The sequence below is a fragment of the Uranotaenia lowii genome, chromosome 3 (assembly GCF_029784155.1).
Source record: "Uranotaenia lowii strain MFRU-FL chromosome 3, ASM2978415v1, whole genome shotgun sequence".
NCBI classification, from domain to species: domain Eukaryota; kingdom Metazoa; phylum Arthropoda; class Insecta; order Diptera; family Culicidae; genus Uranotaenia; species Uranotaenia lowii.
Genome location: NC_073693.1, coordinates 49,248,819 through 49,264,617, shown reverse-complemented (window position 1 = coordinate 49,264,617; position 15,799 = coordinate 49,248,819). Strand labels below are relative to the sequence as shown.

General features: G+C 37.7%; 3 protein-coding genes across 3 annotated transcripts; 1 reads left to right on the top strand and 2 right to left on the bottom strand.

Moving 5' to 3' along the window:
* Nucleotides 1-6,245: 6,245 nt before the first annotated feature.
* On the bottom strand, nt 6,246-6,674 carry LOC129757644 (eclosion hormone-like). The gene is made up of 2 exons (XM_055754918.1): nt 6,517-6,674; nt 6,246-6,451 (listed from the first exon to the last, which is right to left on the bottom strand). The coding sequence occupies exons 1-2, from the start codon at nt 6,605-6,607 to the stop codon at nt 6,252-6,254; spliced, it is 291 nt and encodes a 96-aa protein (XP_055610893.1). The 5' UTR covers nt 6,608-6,674; the 3' UTR covers nt 6,246-6,251.
* A 1,902-nt stretch (nt 6,675-8,576) lies between these two features.
* On the top strand, nt 8,577-9,667 carry LOC129754326 (MIP18 family protein galla-2). The gene is made up of 2 exons (XM_055750308.1): nt 8,577-9,003; nt 9,192-9,667. The coding sequence occupies exons 1-2, from the start codon at nt 8,886-8,888 to the stop codon at nt 9,542-9,544; spliced, it is 471 nt and encodes a 156-aa protein (XP_055606283.1). The 5' UTR covers nt 8,577-8,885; the 3' UTR covers nt 9,545-9,667.
* On the bottom strand, nt 9,582-11,533 carry LOC129754325 (mitochondrial inner membrane protein OXA1L). The gene is made up of 3 exons (XM_055750307.1): nt 11,354-11,533; nt 10,237-11,284; nt 9,582-9,841 (listed from the first exon to the last, which is right to left on the bottom strand). Exons 1-3 carry the CDS (start codon nt 11,417-11,419, stop codon nt 9,669-9,671), a joined length of 1,287 nt encoding a protein of 428 aa, XP_055606282.1. The 5' UTR covers nt 11,420-11,533; the 3' UTR covers nt 9,582-9,668.
* Between the last annotated feature and the right edge of the window lie 4,266 nt (nt 11,534-15,799).

The following is a 15,799-nucleotide window of genomic DNA, read 5'->3' as shown; positions in this document are numbered from 1 at the left end:
CACGTTGTTGGCGGCGTACCACTCCATGGCCTTTTCACCGTAATGGCAAGATGCCAAATCCGGCCAAAACAGTACGGAACAACCGTGTTTCTTCAGGAAAGGCAGCAGACGTTTATTCAAACACTCTTTCACGTAAATTTCTTGGTTGACAGTCCCGGATGCTATGAAAATGTTGCTTTTCAAGCCACAGGTACAGATGGCTTGCCAAACCAGATATTTCTTTGCGAACTTTGACAGTTTCATGGGCTTGAAAATATCTGCTACCTTACCCATTCCTTTTGCCGTATAAAACTCCTGTCCCGGAAGCTCCTTGTAGTCGGCTTTGACGTAGGTTTCGTCGTCCATTACCAAGCAGTCAAACTTCGTCAGCATCGTCGTGTACAGCCTCCGGGATCGCGCTTTGGCCGTCGTATTTTGTTTATCGCAATTTGGAGTCACTACCTTCTTTAAAGTCGATAGTCCGGCTCGTTTTTTGGCTCGATGCACGGTTGTAGACGATACACCCAGCTTATTTGCGGTAATCGGAGAGAGAGCTTAGGGTTTCGCTTGAAACTATCGGCAACTCTCTTTGTCGTCTCAGCGGCTTCCGGTTTTCGATTTCCCCCCGATCCAGACTTCCTGGCTGTCGACAAACGTTCCCCAAACACTTTAATTACATTTGTAACGGTTGATTTGGCAACTTTTAGCGATTTTGCCAGCTTTGCGTGCGAGTAACAAAATTTTGATACGTTGCTCTTCTTCCTTGGCCGTCATTTTGACAACTGAAGAGTGAATTCAAAATCAAAATAGAAGCAACATTTTACACACTCACACCTTCACAATGAAGGGTGTTCAGGTTTTTGCCTTTCTTTCAGAAAGGTATAGTTATCGGTCGATTTGGGAGATCATTAATTATGGGTCTTAGATATACCTTTATAGGTACCTATCGAATCAGCTCGACGAGTTCAGACGATGTCAGTGTATTTGTATGTATTGGTGTGAATTTTTGTAAACTTTGTCACTACGTTTTTGCGAAACTGGGCAGTACAATAAAAATGATTTTTGTCTTAAAAAATTTGATTTTTTTCCCTCTTCAATGTATAAAAGAAAGAAAAAAAAACAAAATAGTTTGAAAAATAAATTTTCATAGTAATTATCATCAAATCTTCACTCCAAAAAACGTGTCAATTGGCCTTGCTAGCCACAACCAGCAATCACTAAAATCAAGATTATCGTATATATGACGTCAAATTATACGTGACGTCATAGATACGCGCTTGCTATCTAAAAGTATGGACCTGTCGATGTGTGGAAGGGAGAACAGACAGGCTTCACTCCCACTCAGGTTTGATGTCATCGTGACAGAAACCGTGTAGGAGGAAGACGACAGTTCTAATTTTCCCAGCTAATGATTGTCTTTTTTCATTTTAATGGTTCAGTTTGAAACCGAATCATTTCAAAAATTTCGGAACCGAAGCTCCGAATTATAGAACATAAAAATGGTTTTCATCAAGGGGTACGACCCCGAAATTTGTGAGGTCGTTGGTGAGTACGTCATGCCCACACTGCATGGTACGAAAGCGATAGTAACTTCGCCCAACATTATATTCAGGAACAGATTGCTCTGAGAAGGGGAAAACAACACGGGTACGCGGACGATGTATGCACATCCTCTCATCTTCTCACGTGCCGTTCGTGCTTACGAAGCTTTTTCTTAAGCAGCAACGACAGGAGAGTATTTCGCCCGTGAAAGCAAATTAAATCTAATAAGACAAATGCTACTGAATCCTCTCGAGCTTTAAGCTCTCGAGCTTGTTTTTTTGTTCCCTTTTCTCTTCCTCTCTTCAGATCTAACGTTGCGTTGTTGTTGTTGGGGTTGGTGTCTAGAGAAAAACGATGACGGCTTGGAGGTCAATCTGAACTTTCACTTGCTGAAGCCAATGGAAGATGACAACCAAACAGTAGCGCCACCAAACCCTCCATAGTAGAGTTTAAAGCATTTGGGATTTTTTTTGGAACATGCATATAAAGCTAAAAAGCTAATAATCATTATTGACAAAGTTGAAGAAACAGAAAAAAAAATTGACTAAATAGACCAATTTGACGAAATTGACAAATTTGACATAATTCATTGATTTGACAAAATTCACTTGATTGAATAAATCATAAAATTGACAAAATTTATAAAATTGACAAAATCGAGAAAATTGGCAGAATTGACCAAATTGACGATGAAAAACTGGATTAAAATTCACTGAATTGACAATATTGATAAAACTGATAAAATTAACAAACTTGAAAAAATTGACAAAATTGACAAAATCGACAAAATTGACAAAATTGACAAAATTGACAAAATTAACAAAATTGACAAAAGAGATGACAAAATTCACTAAATTGACAAAATTGACAAGATTGATAAAACTGACAAAATTGAGAAAATTGATAAAAATGATTAAATTTACGATGACAAAATCGAAAAAATTCACTAAATTGACAAAATTGACAAGATTGATAAAACTGACAAAAATCGACAAAATTGATTAAATTGACCAAATTGACCAAATTGACGAAATTGACAAACTTGGCTTTAGCATTATTTGACAAAATTAACTTAGCTGAAAAAATCATAAAAATTGATAATATTTATAAATTTGACAAAATCGAGAAAAATGGCAGAATTGACAAAATTGACGATGACAAAATCGACAAAATTCACTGAATTGACAAAATTGACAAGATTGATAAAACTGACAAAATTGAAAAAAAAATTACCAAATTAACGATGACAAAATCAACAAAATTCACTCAATTGACAAAATTGACAAGATTGATAAAACTGACAAAAATCGACAAAATTGACAAAATTGACCAAATTGACCAAATTGTCAAAATTCACAAAATTGACAAAGACAAAATTGACAAAATTCACTATATTTACAAAATTGACAAAATTGAAAAGATTGACAAAATTGACTGGCGAAATTTACAAAATTGACCCAATTGACCAAATTGACAAAATTGACAAGATTGACAAATTGACAAAATTTACAAAATCGAAGAAAATTGACAAAATTGAGAAAATTGGCCAAATTGACAATGACAAAATCGACAAAATACACTTAATTGACAAAGCTGACAAAATTGACCAAATTGACAAAATTGACAAAATTGACAAAATTGACAAGATTGACAAAATTGACTAATTTGATAAAACTGGCAAAATTGACAAAATTGACAAAATTAACAAAACTGACCAAATTGACAAAATTTTCAAATTTGAAAAAGTGACAAAATTGAAAAAATGACCAAATTAACAAAATTAACAAAATAGACAAAATCAACAAAACAGGATAAAAATCTCAAAATAACAAAATTAAAAATACTACGCTCTCAAAATTTTCAATACTTTTAATTTTCAAAATTTATTCTACCGATTTTCTGCATTTTGGTATCGTATTTTACTCTAGCAATTGAAATTTTGTTCCAATGATTTTATCTATGTATTTGATTCCTCTACTTGAGAGGTTGAATTATTTGAAATACATGGTCAGGCATCTTTTTTCAAATTGTATTCTTAATTTTTATACCCCTTCCATTTTGAAAATATCATATGCTGTAACTCCAAAAGGAGTAAATTGAGTTAGATTATAATGTCATAGAAACGGAATCATACATGATATTCCAGAATCTAGTCATTCAAAAATCTCCAACTAGTTGCAAATAAGGTTATTTATATGAAAATTATGATTATATAAAAATACTTTTATCCTAATAAAAACTTTGAATCTTTAATTCTAAATTCATTTTGGATTTATTGCGTATGAAATTCATTTATCATAATTCATAATTCATTTTGTTTTATATGTACCCAAATATAATTTACAGGCTGAAAGAAAGGCTACAATCCACTGTCAAGTGTATTAAATCGGGTTTTAAATGCAAAATTGAAAGAAATACGTCAAGTTGATATTGACCAAATTTTGACAGTATCAAAAAGTTTCATTATGTATATACAAACGGCAAAGTTATGATCAGGCATTTCAAACTGGGGGTTTGCGGGCCGCATGCGGCTCGCGGCCTTAGTTAATGCGGCCCGTCTTAAATTGTCACAAATAAACACCACTGATTTTTATGTAAAATATTATTGCAAAAAACTAAAGTTAGATGTAACGTTTTTAACTTAATGCAATTAAAGTTCCAACATGTGCTAAAACCAATTTCAGATACTATAAATTTTATCCGTTCCCGTGGCTTGAAGCATCGCCAATTTTCGACATTTTTGGAAGACATAAATACGCTGGCTTTCCTGCTACGAGAGGAAATAATATTATTTTTGGAATTGAAAAGTGAACCTGTTTAACATTTTCAAGCAGACGACTGGGTTCAGGATTTGGCATTTGCCGTTGATCTCACTGTCCACCTACAAGATTTGAACTTAAAACTTCAAGGATATGAAAAAAATATCATAGCTGCTTGTGATGATGTAAAACACTTTCAAGCGAAGTAACGGTTATGGATCAACCAAATTTTCAAAGAAAACCTCGTGCACTTCTCTAAGTGTCAAGAAATGAAAAGATCAAACGAGGCTGCATCATTTGGTAAATACGTACTTCTCCTAGAATCGTTACTAGATGCATTCAAAAGCCGTTTTCGTGACTTTAATTCATACGAGCAAGAATTTTCGTTGTTGGTATCTCCATTTTCGTTTGCTCCTGAAAATGCTGCTGATAATTTGCAACTAGATTTGATAGAGCTGCAGGGCAATTCATTATTAAAAGCGAAATACATTGAAGTGGCTGTACCAAAATTGTACTGCTATTTGCCCGAACGCTACGTTGAGCTACGGAAATTTGTTGCCAGAATTCTTGCTATGTTTGCAAGTACCTAACTATGTGAGCAGTTTTTTTTTTTCATAATGAAAGCTACAAAAACTCCTCATCGTTCGAGATTATCTGATAAGAATTTATCTCCAATGTCAGTTACAAAGAAACTTCAACTTCAACCTGATATTAATAAACTAGTAACTCAGAAAAGATGTCAAGCATCAGGACAATAGATATAATGCATTATAATAAAAGAATGTGAAACATTAAAAGCTTTAATAAATATTTAACGAAAAATGAAAGTTGAACTTTTAAAGCAAAATCTATCACCCATGTTCCATTTAACCAGTTGGGTTATTCTATAGCTGATCTATCGACCCTGTCGAAAGCTTCCGACAGGTCGAGCGAGAGCCATTCGACGTGTTGGTGTTGCTTTAAGTTGGTTGACAGGATAGATTCTAGTTGTTCAAAGTAGTCGTCAATAGACCTCTCGGTCCGAAAAGCAAACTGTCTGGAGTCTAGAAGTTTTCGTTTTTCCAGGATGGCTTGCAGACGTCGGTTTACCATCCTTTCCAGGATTTTCCTGGAGCAATCAAGAAGGTTGATTGGACGATCAGGTGTAGATTTAGGGCCCTATTACATAAGACGAGTCGAGTTACTCGACTCGACTCCACTCACTGTCGAGTCGAGCGAAATGTCGTAGTGTCGAGTGAAACAGCTGAGTCACGAACCTTCAAGCAGTCGACTAAGTCGAGCTACTCGACTGAAATTCGACTCGACTCGACTACTGTGATACCATAATGGCTTACTCGAGTAAAATGACTCGTGACTCGTAGGGCCCTTAGCTTCGGTTTAGGTATAGGTTTTACTAATTCAGTCTTCCAGCTGGCGGGGAGTTTACCTTCCGACCAAATCTGATTAAGGATGTTGAGGAAACATTTTTTACCAAGAAGAGATAGGTTTTTTTTTTAATTAAGAGTATCCTATTTCCTCTGGGCCAGCGAATAGGCCCTTCACTTTTCTAAGATATGACTCCAGTTCGTCGAGGGTAAAAGGGATATTGTAGTAGGAGTTATATGATTGGGCAAAGGTACAAAAAAAGATTGGGTGTGTAGGGGAAGTCGGGTAAGAGGGTGTTGGATGAGGCTGAGCCATTTTTTTTAAATTTTATTTCGATGTAGCATTTAGTTAGTTAGGAGATAAAAATGGAGACCACATACCTATTTCAATATTCTGGAACGAAGTAGGTATGGATATAGTCATTGTACTGACGATTGACGATTTCTTCGTTCAGGCCTGTCTCGTTCACTAATAAATTTTATCCAGATGCATATCTTTTGTAGATTATTTATTTCTAGTAAACATATTTCTTTTTTTTTAACCAGATTAATTTGAAATTTATAACCTAAGTATATTTTGATAATTCTAGAGTTAAGCCCTCATACTTCAAGCATACTTTTTCATCTCCGCGTGGTTCAGGAAGGCAGCAATCGAGCCGAGGTCCTCACAGTCCGGTATGATTTTACCCTTGAATTCGAGACACGATTCGGCACACACCTGCCCATCGAAGAAGGTCCCATACATCCGCTTGCACTGGGCACAGTTGGTCATACAGATCGACGCCATCTCGTAGCCACCGAAGATATCTAAGATTAAAAAAACTCAATTTAAATTTTTTTTTGTATTTGGGATACACTATTCCTAAACCTACCCATGGCTGGGCCACAATTCACGTCACCAATCGAAACTATAATGCAGAAAACAGCTGCAACTACCAGAGCGTTTATCTTGGAAGGATGCATCGTGGGGAAACAAATGTAACTCACTACTGTTAGCTTGGCGGTAATCACAAAACTGGATGATAGTGAAATCAGGATAGGAGCTTTCCTTTTTATAGTATCCTGTTTTTCTTTATTTCTCGCAATTTCTTTTCTCGTTGATAGTTTATCCATTTCCGGTTGCCGTTATGCCTGATTAACTCTCAACATGATTGGTGCTCGAATGTCTGTATCTTTCCTTGGTGAGCAGAAGAATCAACAAAGTTTTCTTGATTAACTATCTGTAGTCTGTCAAGTACGGCCATCGAACTTACCAGCTTTCTATTTTAACCTTCCACACTGGTTGCCTGAACTGATTTTAACAGCTCCTAGTCCAAAGCCAAATATTAAACGGTTAAAACTTTCCCATTCTAAATAAAATGTCTGAGCATTATTAACAGTCTCAATCAACTGGACGCCTTAAAGTAGGTAGTATAATTTAATTTTTTTGCCAGGAATTTATTAAATAGATCATCTCCGTTGATTAATGAAATTTTCTCTTAACACACTCTAGGCTCATCGTTATCATCTTTTACGCATCCGGTTCTAATCTATCCGTTTATAATTTCATTACTTTCATTGACATTCTTCCTATAAGAATTTAATTCTTCACCGAAATGCCACCAATAATTAAATTAAAATTTTACCCTTTTACGAAAGATTTCAACACTGTTTCTCTTGTCCTAGATTGATGCGATGATTCGTCTTACAACAAGGAACAGTTAATTTGTTTTTAAATAGGTAGGTAGGAATATGTTTTCGATTTTTAACCCGTTTTCCAATGTTAATTTTTATTTATAACACAAGTTGCTCAAGGTTTTAAAAACATAATTTTGAGAAAATAATAGTGTACAATAATGATGTATGTAGTTAAAGAGGAAGAGTGACCAAGCTGGTTAAAATCCTCTATAAATAAATAGAATAAAATAGAATAGGTGTATGTAGTTTACATTTATTTCTTAACAATCTTTCAAGCGAACATTTGAACTGGTAAATGAAGCAAAAAACTGTAGTTTTCGACCAAATAGCTATTCGACCTCTAGATACAAATTCATTCGGAAAAGTTGCTTAAAAACTTGTGAGTTTGATTTTTTTTATTCCATTTTATAATAATAAATTATGCAGTTGACAAATTATTTAATCGAAGGGAGGTTTAAAATGCAGACTTTAACAACTTCTTCTACGCTCACCTGTTGATTATTGAAAATAAACGTTTGGATTGATATTTTTTTATTTTAAAAGGTGATTGATCGAATAGCTTCGTCATCATGAGGCTTTCGGTTTGAGTTTTGATTTCTTACTTTGTGTTGCATATCTGCAGGCGCAACGAGCCTTTTACCACATGGGCTTTTTTCGGGAACTACCTACTAATACCACGGAGTCATTTGTGTGTGACTCAAAATCGGATTTGCAATTTGCGAAATCTATTCCTGTTGTAATGTCAAATATTTTTTTAATATAAATAACTCCTACTGAAAAAATAGTCTGTACTCTAAACCATTTTCAATAATCAAAAAATTGTAGACGTAAGCTAGCAATGATACTCTCGAGTAAATTTTAATCTTTATTACCTATAGGTATAATATTTGTGGTCAAACAGAAGTTCAAAGAACCGTTCTCTATTTAATATCAAATTCAGTGACAGTTTTTTTTTTCGAAAAACTTGGTTGCGACAAAATCTGTATTTAAATGTTGTAGGTATCCATAACGCCTGATTTTATGCAACTTTTTCGAGCAGATTGATTGTTTGATTAGAGAGACTTTAATCTAAAAAGTTCATATCGAGCAGAGGAAACTCGCAACAAAATTGGATAATCGCAAAATTCGAGCTTCACGATTGTGAGTTAACGAGAGCAGAAAATCTTGGTTTATTTTTTTAAAGTGTACGCCAGCAATCGGTACCACTGCAACTAAATCAAAATTACTCTGCGCTTGTTGTTGTTGCAAGCATGCTGACAAAAAGCAATGATAAGAGAGAAAAAAACATACAAAGTGGAGGTTGAAGTTGATTTTATAAAATTTCTCTAATTCACCGATCATTCGTAAGTGTTTTGAGGAAATATAGCACCACACAAATAAAGATATTCGGTGCGATTACTTGTAAAACGAAGTAAGACACAGCTTCAAAAGCAAATCTCACAGATTTGAAAATTAATTTAAACCGCGCAATAAGCAAGAATATAAAATAACAATAAAAACATATATTTGAACCGCACTTACCATAAATTATATAAATATCGGTTTTCGTTAAAATTACTTTGAAATGAGTGAGCTGGAAAACATAAATCCCAATGTATACAAAAAGTGCGAAGATCGCAAGGTTAGCCAAGATGACGAAAATGATGATGTTCCGGATCTCTTCGATGAGCGGGAAATTTTCGGTAAGCACAACGCAATATCTGAACTAGACACTAGTCGCTTCGTGAGAGTGTATGTTCTAAATTTTGAGAAAGGAACTTTTCTTCTAGTGGGTAAAATGACTCACTAAAGACTTAACTCTTAAAAACATCATTACAAGATCAAATTAAAAGAAATCAATATAAGTATTTAATTTAAAAATCTCTTACAGACATCATCCGCAACATAAACGACCCGGAACATCCTCTGACCCTTGAGGAGCTGCACGTTCTTGAACAGAGCCTCATAACGGTAGACAACGAAAAGAATGACATCAAGGTGCTCTTCACCCCTACGATCCCCCACTGCAGCATGGCCACGCTGATTGGACTCTCGATAAGGGTGAAGCTGCTACGTGCCCTCCCACCTCGCTTCAAGGTTTCGGTGGAAATTAACCCGGGTACACACGCATCGGAACATGCAGTCAACAAGCAGCTCGCGGATAAGGAAAGGGTAGCAGCAGCCCTCGAGAACACCCACCTTATAGAAGTCATTAACCAGTGCATTGCAGTACCAATGAAATAACTGAAAACGTTGAAAACCTATCAAATCACCGGTGGTGTCGATTTAAAAAAATAAACTAATAGATTTATTTTCAAGGTAATAAATGTTGGTTGTTTAGAACAGCTTTTATTTGGAACAAAGAAATCTATCGCTTTTTGGCGTTGATAGTACTACCGGGAGCGGCCGGCGTTGGTCGCTGAGCCGTTGGGTCGAATTTGTAGGTCTTGACCATCGGGCCTCGTCCAGCTTTTTGGAAGTTGATTTCGTCGATTCGGGCCCGCTCTTCCAACTCACGGCTGATCTTCATATTCGTCCAAGCTGAAGGGAGTAAGTTTTGTTAGAATGATTTGGAAGAGTGGATAAATAAATCAAACTAAAAATGATGTAAAATGTCAGTTTAAAGTAGCAAAACATGTTGGGTTTATTCCTCTTCGCGTGACATGAGAATCTTTGATTGACTAGTTTCGTTTAGCTCTAGTAGTTGTTAAGGGGAGGAAAGTCACTTCGAATGAACCTTTAGGGGTTTTAAGTCCACCTGATGGATTTTTTTTTGCCTAAAACGCAAGACAGTTTTCATCGGACGCGACTCAATAGACCCTACTCAAGTCAAGTCGAGCGAAGTAAGAAATTAAAAGCTCTCATGAAGATGAGAAAATCATCAAACTTATACTAGATGAAACATGTTGCCCTTGTTTAGAGGGTCGAATACTTACAATCCTTGATTCCTTCGGTGAACTTCTTTTTCTTGATGGGTAGCGTTTCCGGTTTATGTACAACCAGTTTGTCGATTTTAAAGTAATCTCGTACGGCGGGAATCCGCAGGAAACCAACCTGCATCAGCGAGAAGAAGTTGCTGCACACCCAGTAGCACAGAATGGCACCCGGGAAGCTTAAGGTGAACGGGAAAATGAACAGAGGCATTGCCCGCAGTACGTACTTAACGGTTTGCATGTTTTGGGCAGACATTCGGGCCGAATCAGTTCCCAGTTCAATGGTAAGGAACATAGTTATACTGGTGATGATAGGTAGGGCATAAAATTGGTCGCACAACGTTAGATCGGTGAACCAAAACAAACCTCCAGTGTGTAGCGATTCCACCGGTGTATTTGCCATTTGTCGAAGACCGATGAAAAACGAAATAAAGATGGGGGCTTGAGCCAGAGGTACAAACATACTCTTCAGTGGGTTAAGGTCTTTCTCCTTCATGAAGGCCACCATTTCCTGGGCATAACGAGCCGAATCAATTGCATTCCCGGCCTGCCGGGCTTCAGTCATTTTCATCTGTAGATGTTGCATCTGAGGCATATTGTTGTTCATTTTTGCGGCATTTCGCTGTGCTGCTATCACCAACGGGAACAAAATCATCCGCACGCAAACCGTTCCAATAGCAATACAGCCCCACCAGGGCAAATCCAATCCGATGTGTAGGTATTCCATACAGTTTTGCACAATTCCGACAGGGCTCCATCCTCCAAGACCCAAAGATGCAAAGGTCGGCTCAGCACTAGCCACTAGATCTGCCACTTCAGGTGCTGCTGGAATAGGTGGCGGCTCAGGAATCGTTTCCAGCAAGCTGGTCTCTGGTTCATTGGTACTGATGTTACGCACCAGAACAGAGGCCGCAAGAGGATTGATGAACTTATTCTGAATTCGTCCAACGGGGACATGGTTCGAAATCTGTCTTCCCAATTGCGGCCGGTTAACGCACGAGGCGATGTGATAATTCCTGTTTGCGGTAACAGCTAAAGACACCGCGAACTCCTGAAAAATGTAAACAATTGTGGTTATGAAACAGAATTCTGCGGCTAGAGAAAATTGGTTCAAACAAACCGGTTTTACGCTTAAATTCCTGCCTATAGCGTTCCTGGCCGCCAAGTGACACGCTCGGGAGAGCATTTTTATTTATCTTCGATTAGGGTCCGACTTTTTAACTACAGAAAATTGAATTAAAATTCGGAAATAACTTCTGTTAGCTCTTCCGAGATCACGCAACAAAAACAGATGATGGAAAAACACAGAACAACTGTCAAAAAAGAGGGGAAATCTCACACTGGAATAAAACAAAGGGTTTTATTACAGTGTAAAATTACATAATTTTTCAATAAATTTATTGGCAGCGGCACACGTCTCAGGCTAACGGAACGTAACTCAAACTAACGGTATTAAAGGAACACGTGTGTGTATACCGAAATTTGAAATTGAGAATCACGATTTCTGGATTATACCAGAGGACTTAACTGGAAAATTGGTATAGGCAAAAATAGGTCTTATTGAAGTTCAAAATAATTTTTTTTCAGAATTTTTGTTAATTTGATTTTGATAAAACAAAACAAATGTCTCTCGTAGTTCAAACTTCCAACTTTTTTTTTTTTTTTTTTTTTTTTTTCCTTAACTATTTATTGGCTTTACCTCTAATTACATAACCGGCCAAGTGTTGTTAAAACAAAAAAAAAAATTAAACATCTATGTTACATGTTACAATAAAATCGGCTATCACTTTATATAAACCAAAGTCTTTGTGTTTCAGAATAATTTCTAAATCCGGAACCATACGTTTGTCAATTAAGCTTCTCCAAAGTGGTCTACGATGTGTTTCATACAGGCTGCATAGGAAAATAATGTGGTTTGGATCTGCTAAACCTTCACCACACGTACAGGTTGCATTTGTGATGATGTTATTCCGAGCAAGATGAGCGGGAATCCTGGAATGGTTCGTGATCAGTTTGGACAGGATAACAATCTGCCTTCTATTCATATCCGACGAGAAGAACCATGGTTGTAAAGTAACTCGTGAACAAATTGTAAAGCAAAAGCGCCCTTTGTTTCCAGTATTCCAAGCATATTGCCAGGATTGCAACACCATTTGTCGTGCAGGATACACAATATCGAAGGTTGTGAATTGATAGTCTCCTGGAGATCCATCGATGCAAGCCAATTTTGCCTCCTGATCAGCTGATTCATTGATGGATATACCTCGATGAGATGGTACCCATAGAAAGTGAACCTGAGAACCCAACAGTTCTATTTGCTGGATGGCCTCTTTAATTTCGTACCACGCTACAGGATTTGGAAGTTTAATGTTTTTTCTTTGAAGACTTGAAAGACAACTTAGACTGTCTGACACAACTACATATTCACCGGTAGGCGAATGAAGAATGTTTTTCACAGCTTCTCTGATAGCAAGAAGCTCAGCCATGTAAATCGACGATTGTGCTGGAATTTTGATTCTGGCAATTCGATCACCAAAATGATTCACCACTGCAAAACCAGTTGCCGTAATATCCTTTGAACCATCAGTTGCAAGATAGTTTGCGTTGCTGTACTTTTCTCCCAAGTATCTGGATACTATCTCCGAGGTGGATTCTTCATGCGGTTCTGCTAGCAATCTTCGAACTGTTGTATCAACCGAAATATCAATTTTCCGCACATTTGAGTCAAACAAAAAGCACGGGAGATTTCGTAGAGTTATGATTGGAAAGAAACTGTTATGCTTTATGATTGCTCTATGGAGACCATTGATTACATTTCCAGAGCTTAGAACGGGAACCACGTATTGTTGGTTCCAGCTTGCTAAGGAAGCTCTTTTATTTACAAACCTCATAATCATCATCTCTCTTCTATTTCTAAGAGGCATCAAACCAGCAACAACTTCAAGTGAGCCCGTGTGTGTTGTTTTTGTGGATCCCAAGCATGTACGAATAGCAGCCCACTGGATTCTGTCCAAAATTAATGCATCTTTTTGTGTGATGTCATTCATGAAAATACAGCCGTAATCTACTATCGATCGGATACAGGTTTTAAAGATGGTTATCATGGATGAAGGATGTGCTCCCCAATATTGCCCAGAAATGCTTCGTAAAAAGTTCAAATATGGGGTAACTCGTTTCTTGATTTCTTGAATGTGGCAGGACCATGACATGTTTCTTGTGAAATGCATGCCGAGAAGTTTCAAGGATCTGACGTATTGCACTGTGCTTCCTTCAATACGAATTTCAGGTGGCAGCTCATTCTGATTTCTCGAAATAAGTAAGCATTTACACTTTGCAGGAGATAACTCCAAACCCAAAGCTTCAATTTGGACAGCAAAAGAATCAACAGCTGTTTGCAGTCTTCCACAGCTTTGATTGAGTGATGATCCTCGGACAGCGAGGGTTGTATCATCAGCGTAATTAATTTTGATTACTCCAGCAGGAACAGATCGTATTGCGCGGCTAATCACAACGTTAAAACATATTGGGCTGAGTGGGGAGCCTTGAGGCAAACCTTTCCATGTTGTTCGAGAGATGGTTTGAGAATCAGCACAAGCATGAAGAATTCTTTCCTCAAACAGAAAGAAAATGCTACTCACAATGCATTCTGGCACAGTCATGGCTCTGAGTTCACTTATAAGAATGTCGATTTCCACATTGTCATAGGCACTTTTTATGTCTAAGCTGCATAGCACAATATGTTCCATTTTCGTCAAAGCATCGGAAGCACTGTTGACCAATGGTAGAAGGGCATCCATCGTTCCACGACCCTTTCTAAAACCATTGATTTGGTCTGGAAATAACAATTTGCTTTCTATATAATGCTCCAGTCTATCTTTGACAATCAATTCGTAGATTTTGCGAAAACAAGACGCTAGTGCAATCGGACGAATGTTATTAACCGAATTTGGTTGTTGTCCAGACTTGGGAATAGCTACTATTTTGAAGGTTTTCCAAATAGTAGGAATGCAACCAGTGTTGAAAATATGATTGTATATTAAAAGAAGTTGACGCTGAGCTATTACAGGTAAATTCGCAATTACGGAATATGGAATACCATCTACGCCAGGACTAGAATCCTTCCCAGTCTTCAAAACTGCTTTCATGTCATTCAACGAGATACGAGTTGTTGATGGATCGCAACATACACAGCTTTGAAATACCGGGGTCGGTTTCCTAGCTGTTGCAGGCGCTAATTTTTCCATTAGTTGATTAATGACATTTTCGGGTATGCACTGATTACTATTCGGACTACTGCGACCAGTCAATCTCCTGGCCATTCTCCAAAGCGTGGTTAAAGTAGTGGCGCTGTCACAGGAATCACAAAACGTTCTCCAACTTTTAGACTTTTTTTCCTTTACCATAGTTCTAAAATCACGTTCAGCTTTTGCATATGTTTCATACGCCTCAGCTGAAAGCACACGTTTCCATATACGAAAGGCATTTCTCGTCACACGTTTTGCCTCTGACAGCTCATCGTCCCAGTAAGGCTGTGGGATTCTGTTCTCCAGCAGAGGTCTCCTTTCAGGTGTGGATTGAAGAAGAGCTCGCCAGATTTTGTCGAAAAAGATGTCAAACGATGGTGGTGTTGGCATATCGATAATTGCGGATTCAACAAGTTCGGCAAAATTCTCCCAGTTTGTTTTTCGTATGTCGATTCCCGTATGCGATTCTGATGATCCTGTTGCGTTCCATTGGACTACTATTGGGAAGTGATCGCTTCCGTTTGGATCGTCTAAAACTTGCCAGTCAAAGCACAAACTAAGATCTGATGAAACAAGCGTGATATCGATAGCGCCCCACGACCTGTTAACATCATACCTAGTTGGCTGACCGTTGTTTAGAACCACTAGATTTGCTGCTTCAATTGCCTGGTACAACCGATGACCACGTGTATTCTCGCTTTCACCTCCCCAGAGGTGATGCTTGGCGTTGAAATCTCCTCCGATGATACAGGGTTTTGGGACCGATAGCAAAAACTGTTCCAGATGCTCCGCCGAAACATCAGATTGAGGGTGAATGTAAATGGATACAACAGTTATAATTCCTATGCTACTCCGAAGCTGGCATGCAACGTGTTGCAATGTTCTACGTGGTGAGAGTTCATAGGCGATTGGTCGGAAATCAGATCGAACTGCAAGTGCAACGCCCATAGCATTTCGTCTGTAATCTTTGCGGAAAATGGAATAGTGTGGAAGATTGAAGTGTAAGGAGCGATCGAGGTGTGTTTCGCTGAGTAATATGATGTTACTCTCGAGGGTGTTAATCAAATTTACTAACGTTGATCGTTTACTAATCAAACCTCTGCAGTTCCATTGTAAACATCGAAGCTGTGTGGTGTTTTGTGCATTGCTCTATGTGAGAGTTATCATAAACGCAATTCACCCAAGTAGTTGCGTATTTTTCCGTTTAAAATAGCCCCAATTTGTGGAAGAACCTTATCCTGAATTTTTGCGATTTGTTCCAAATCTGCTTCGTCAATTTCCATAGCCTTCAAAACGATCTCGATGACCTCTTCAGATTCGAT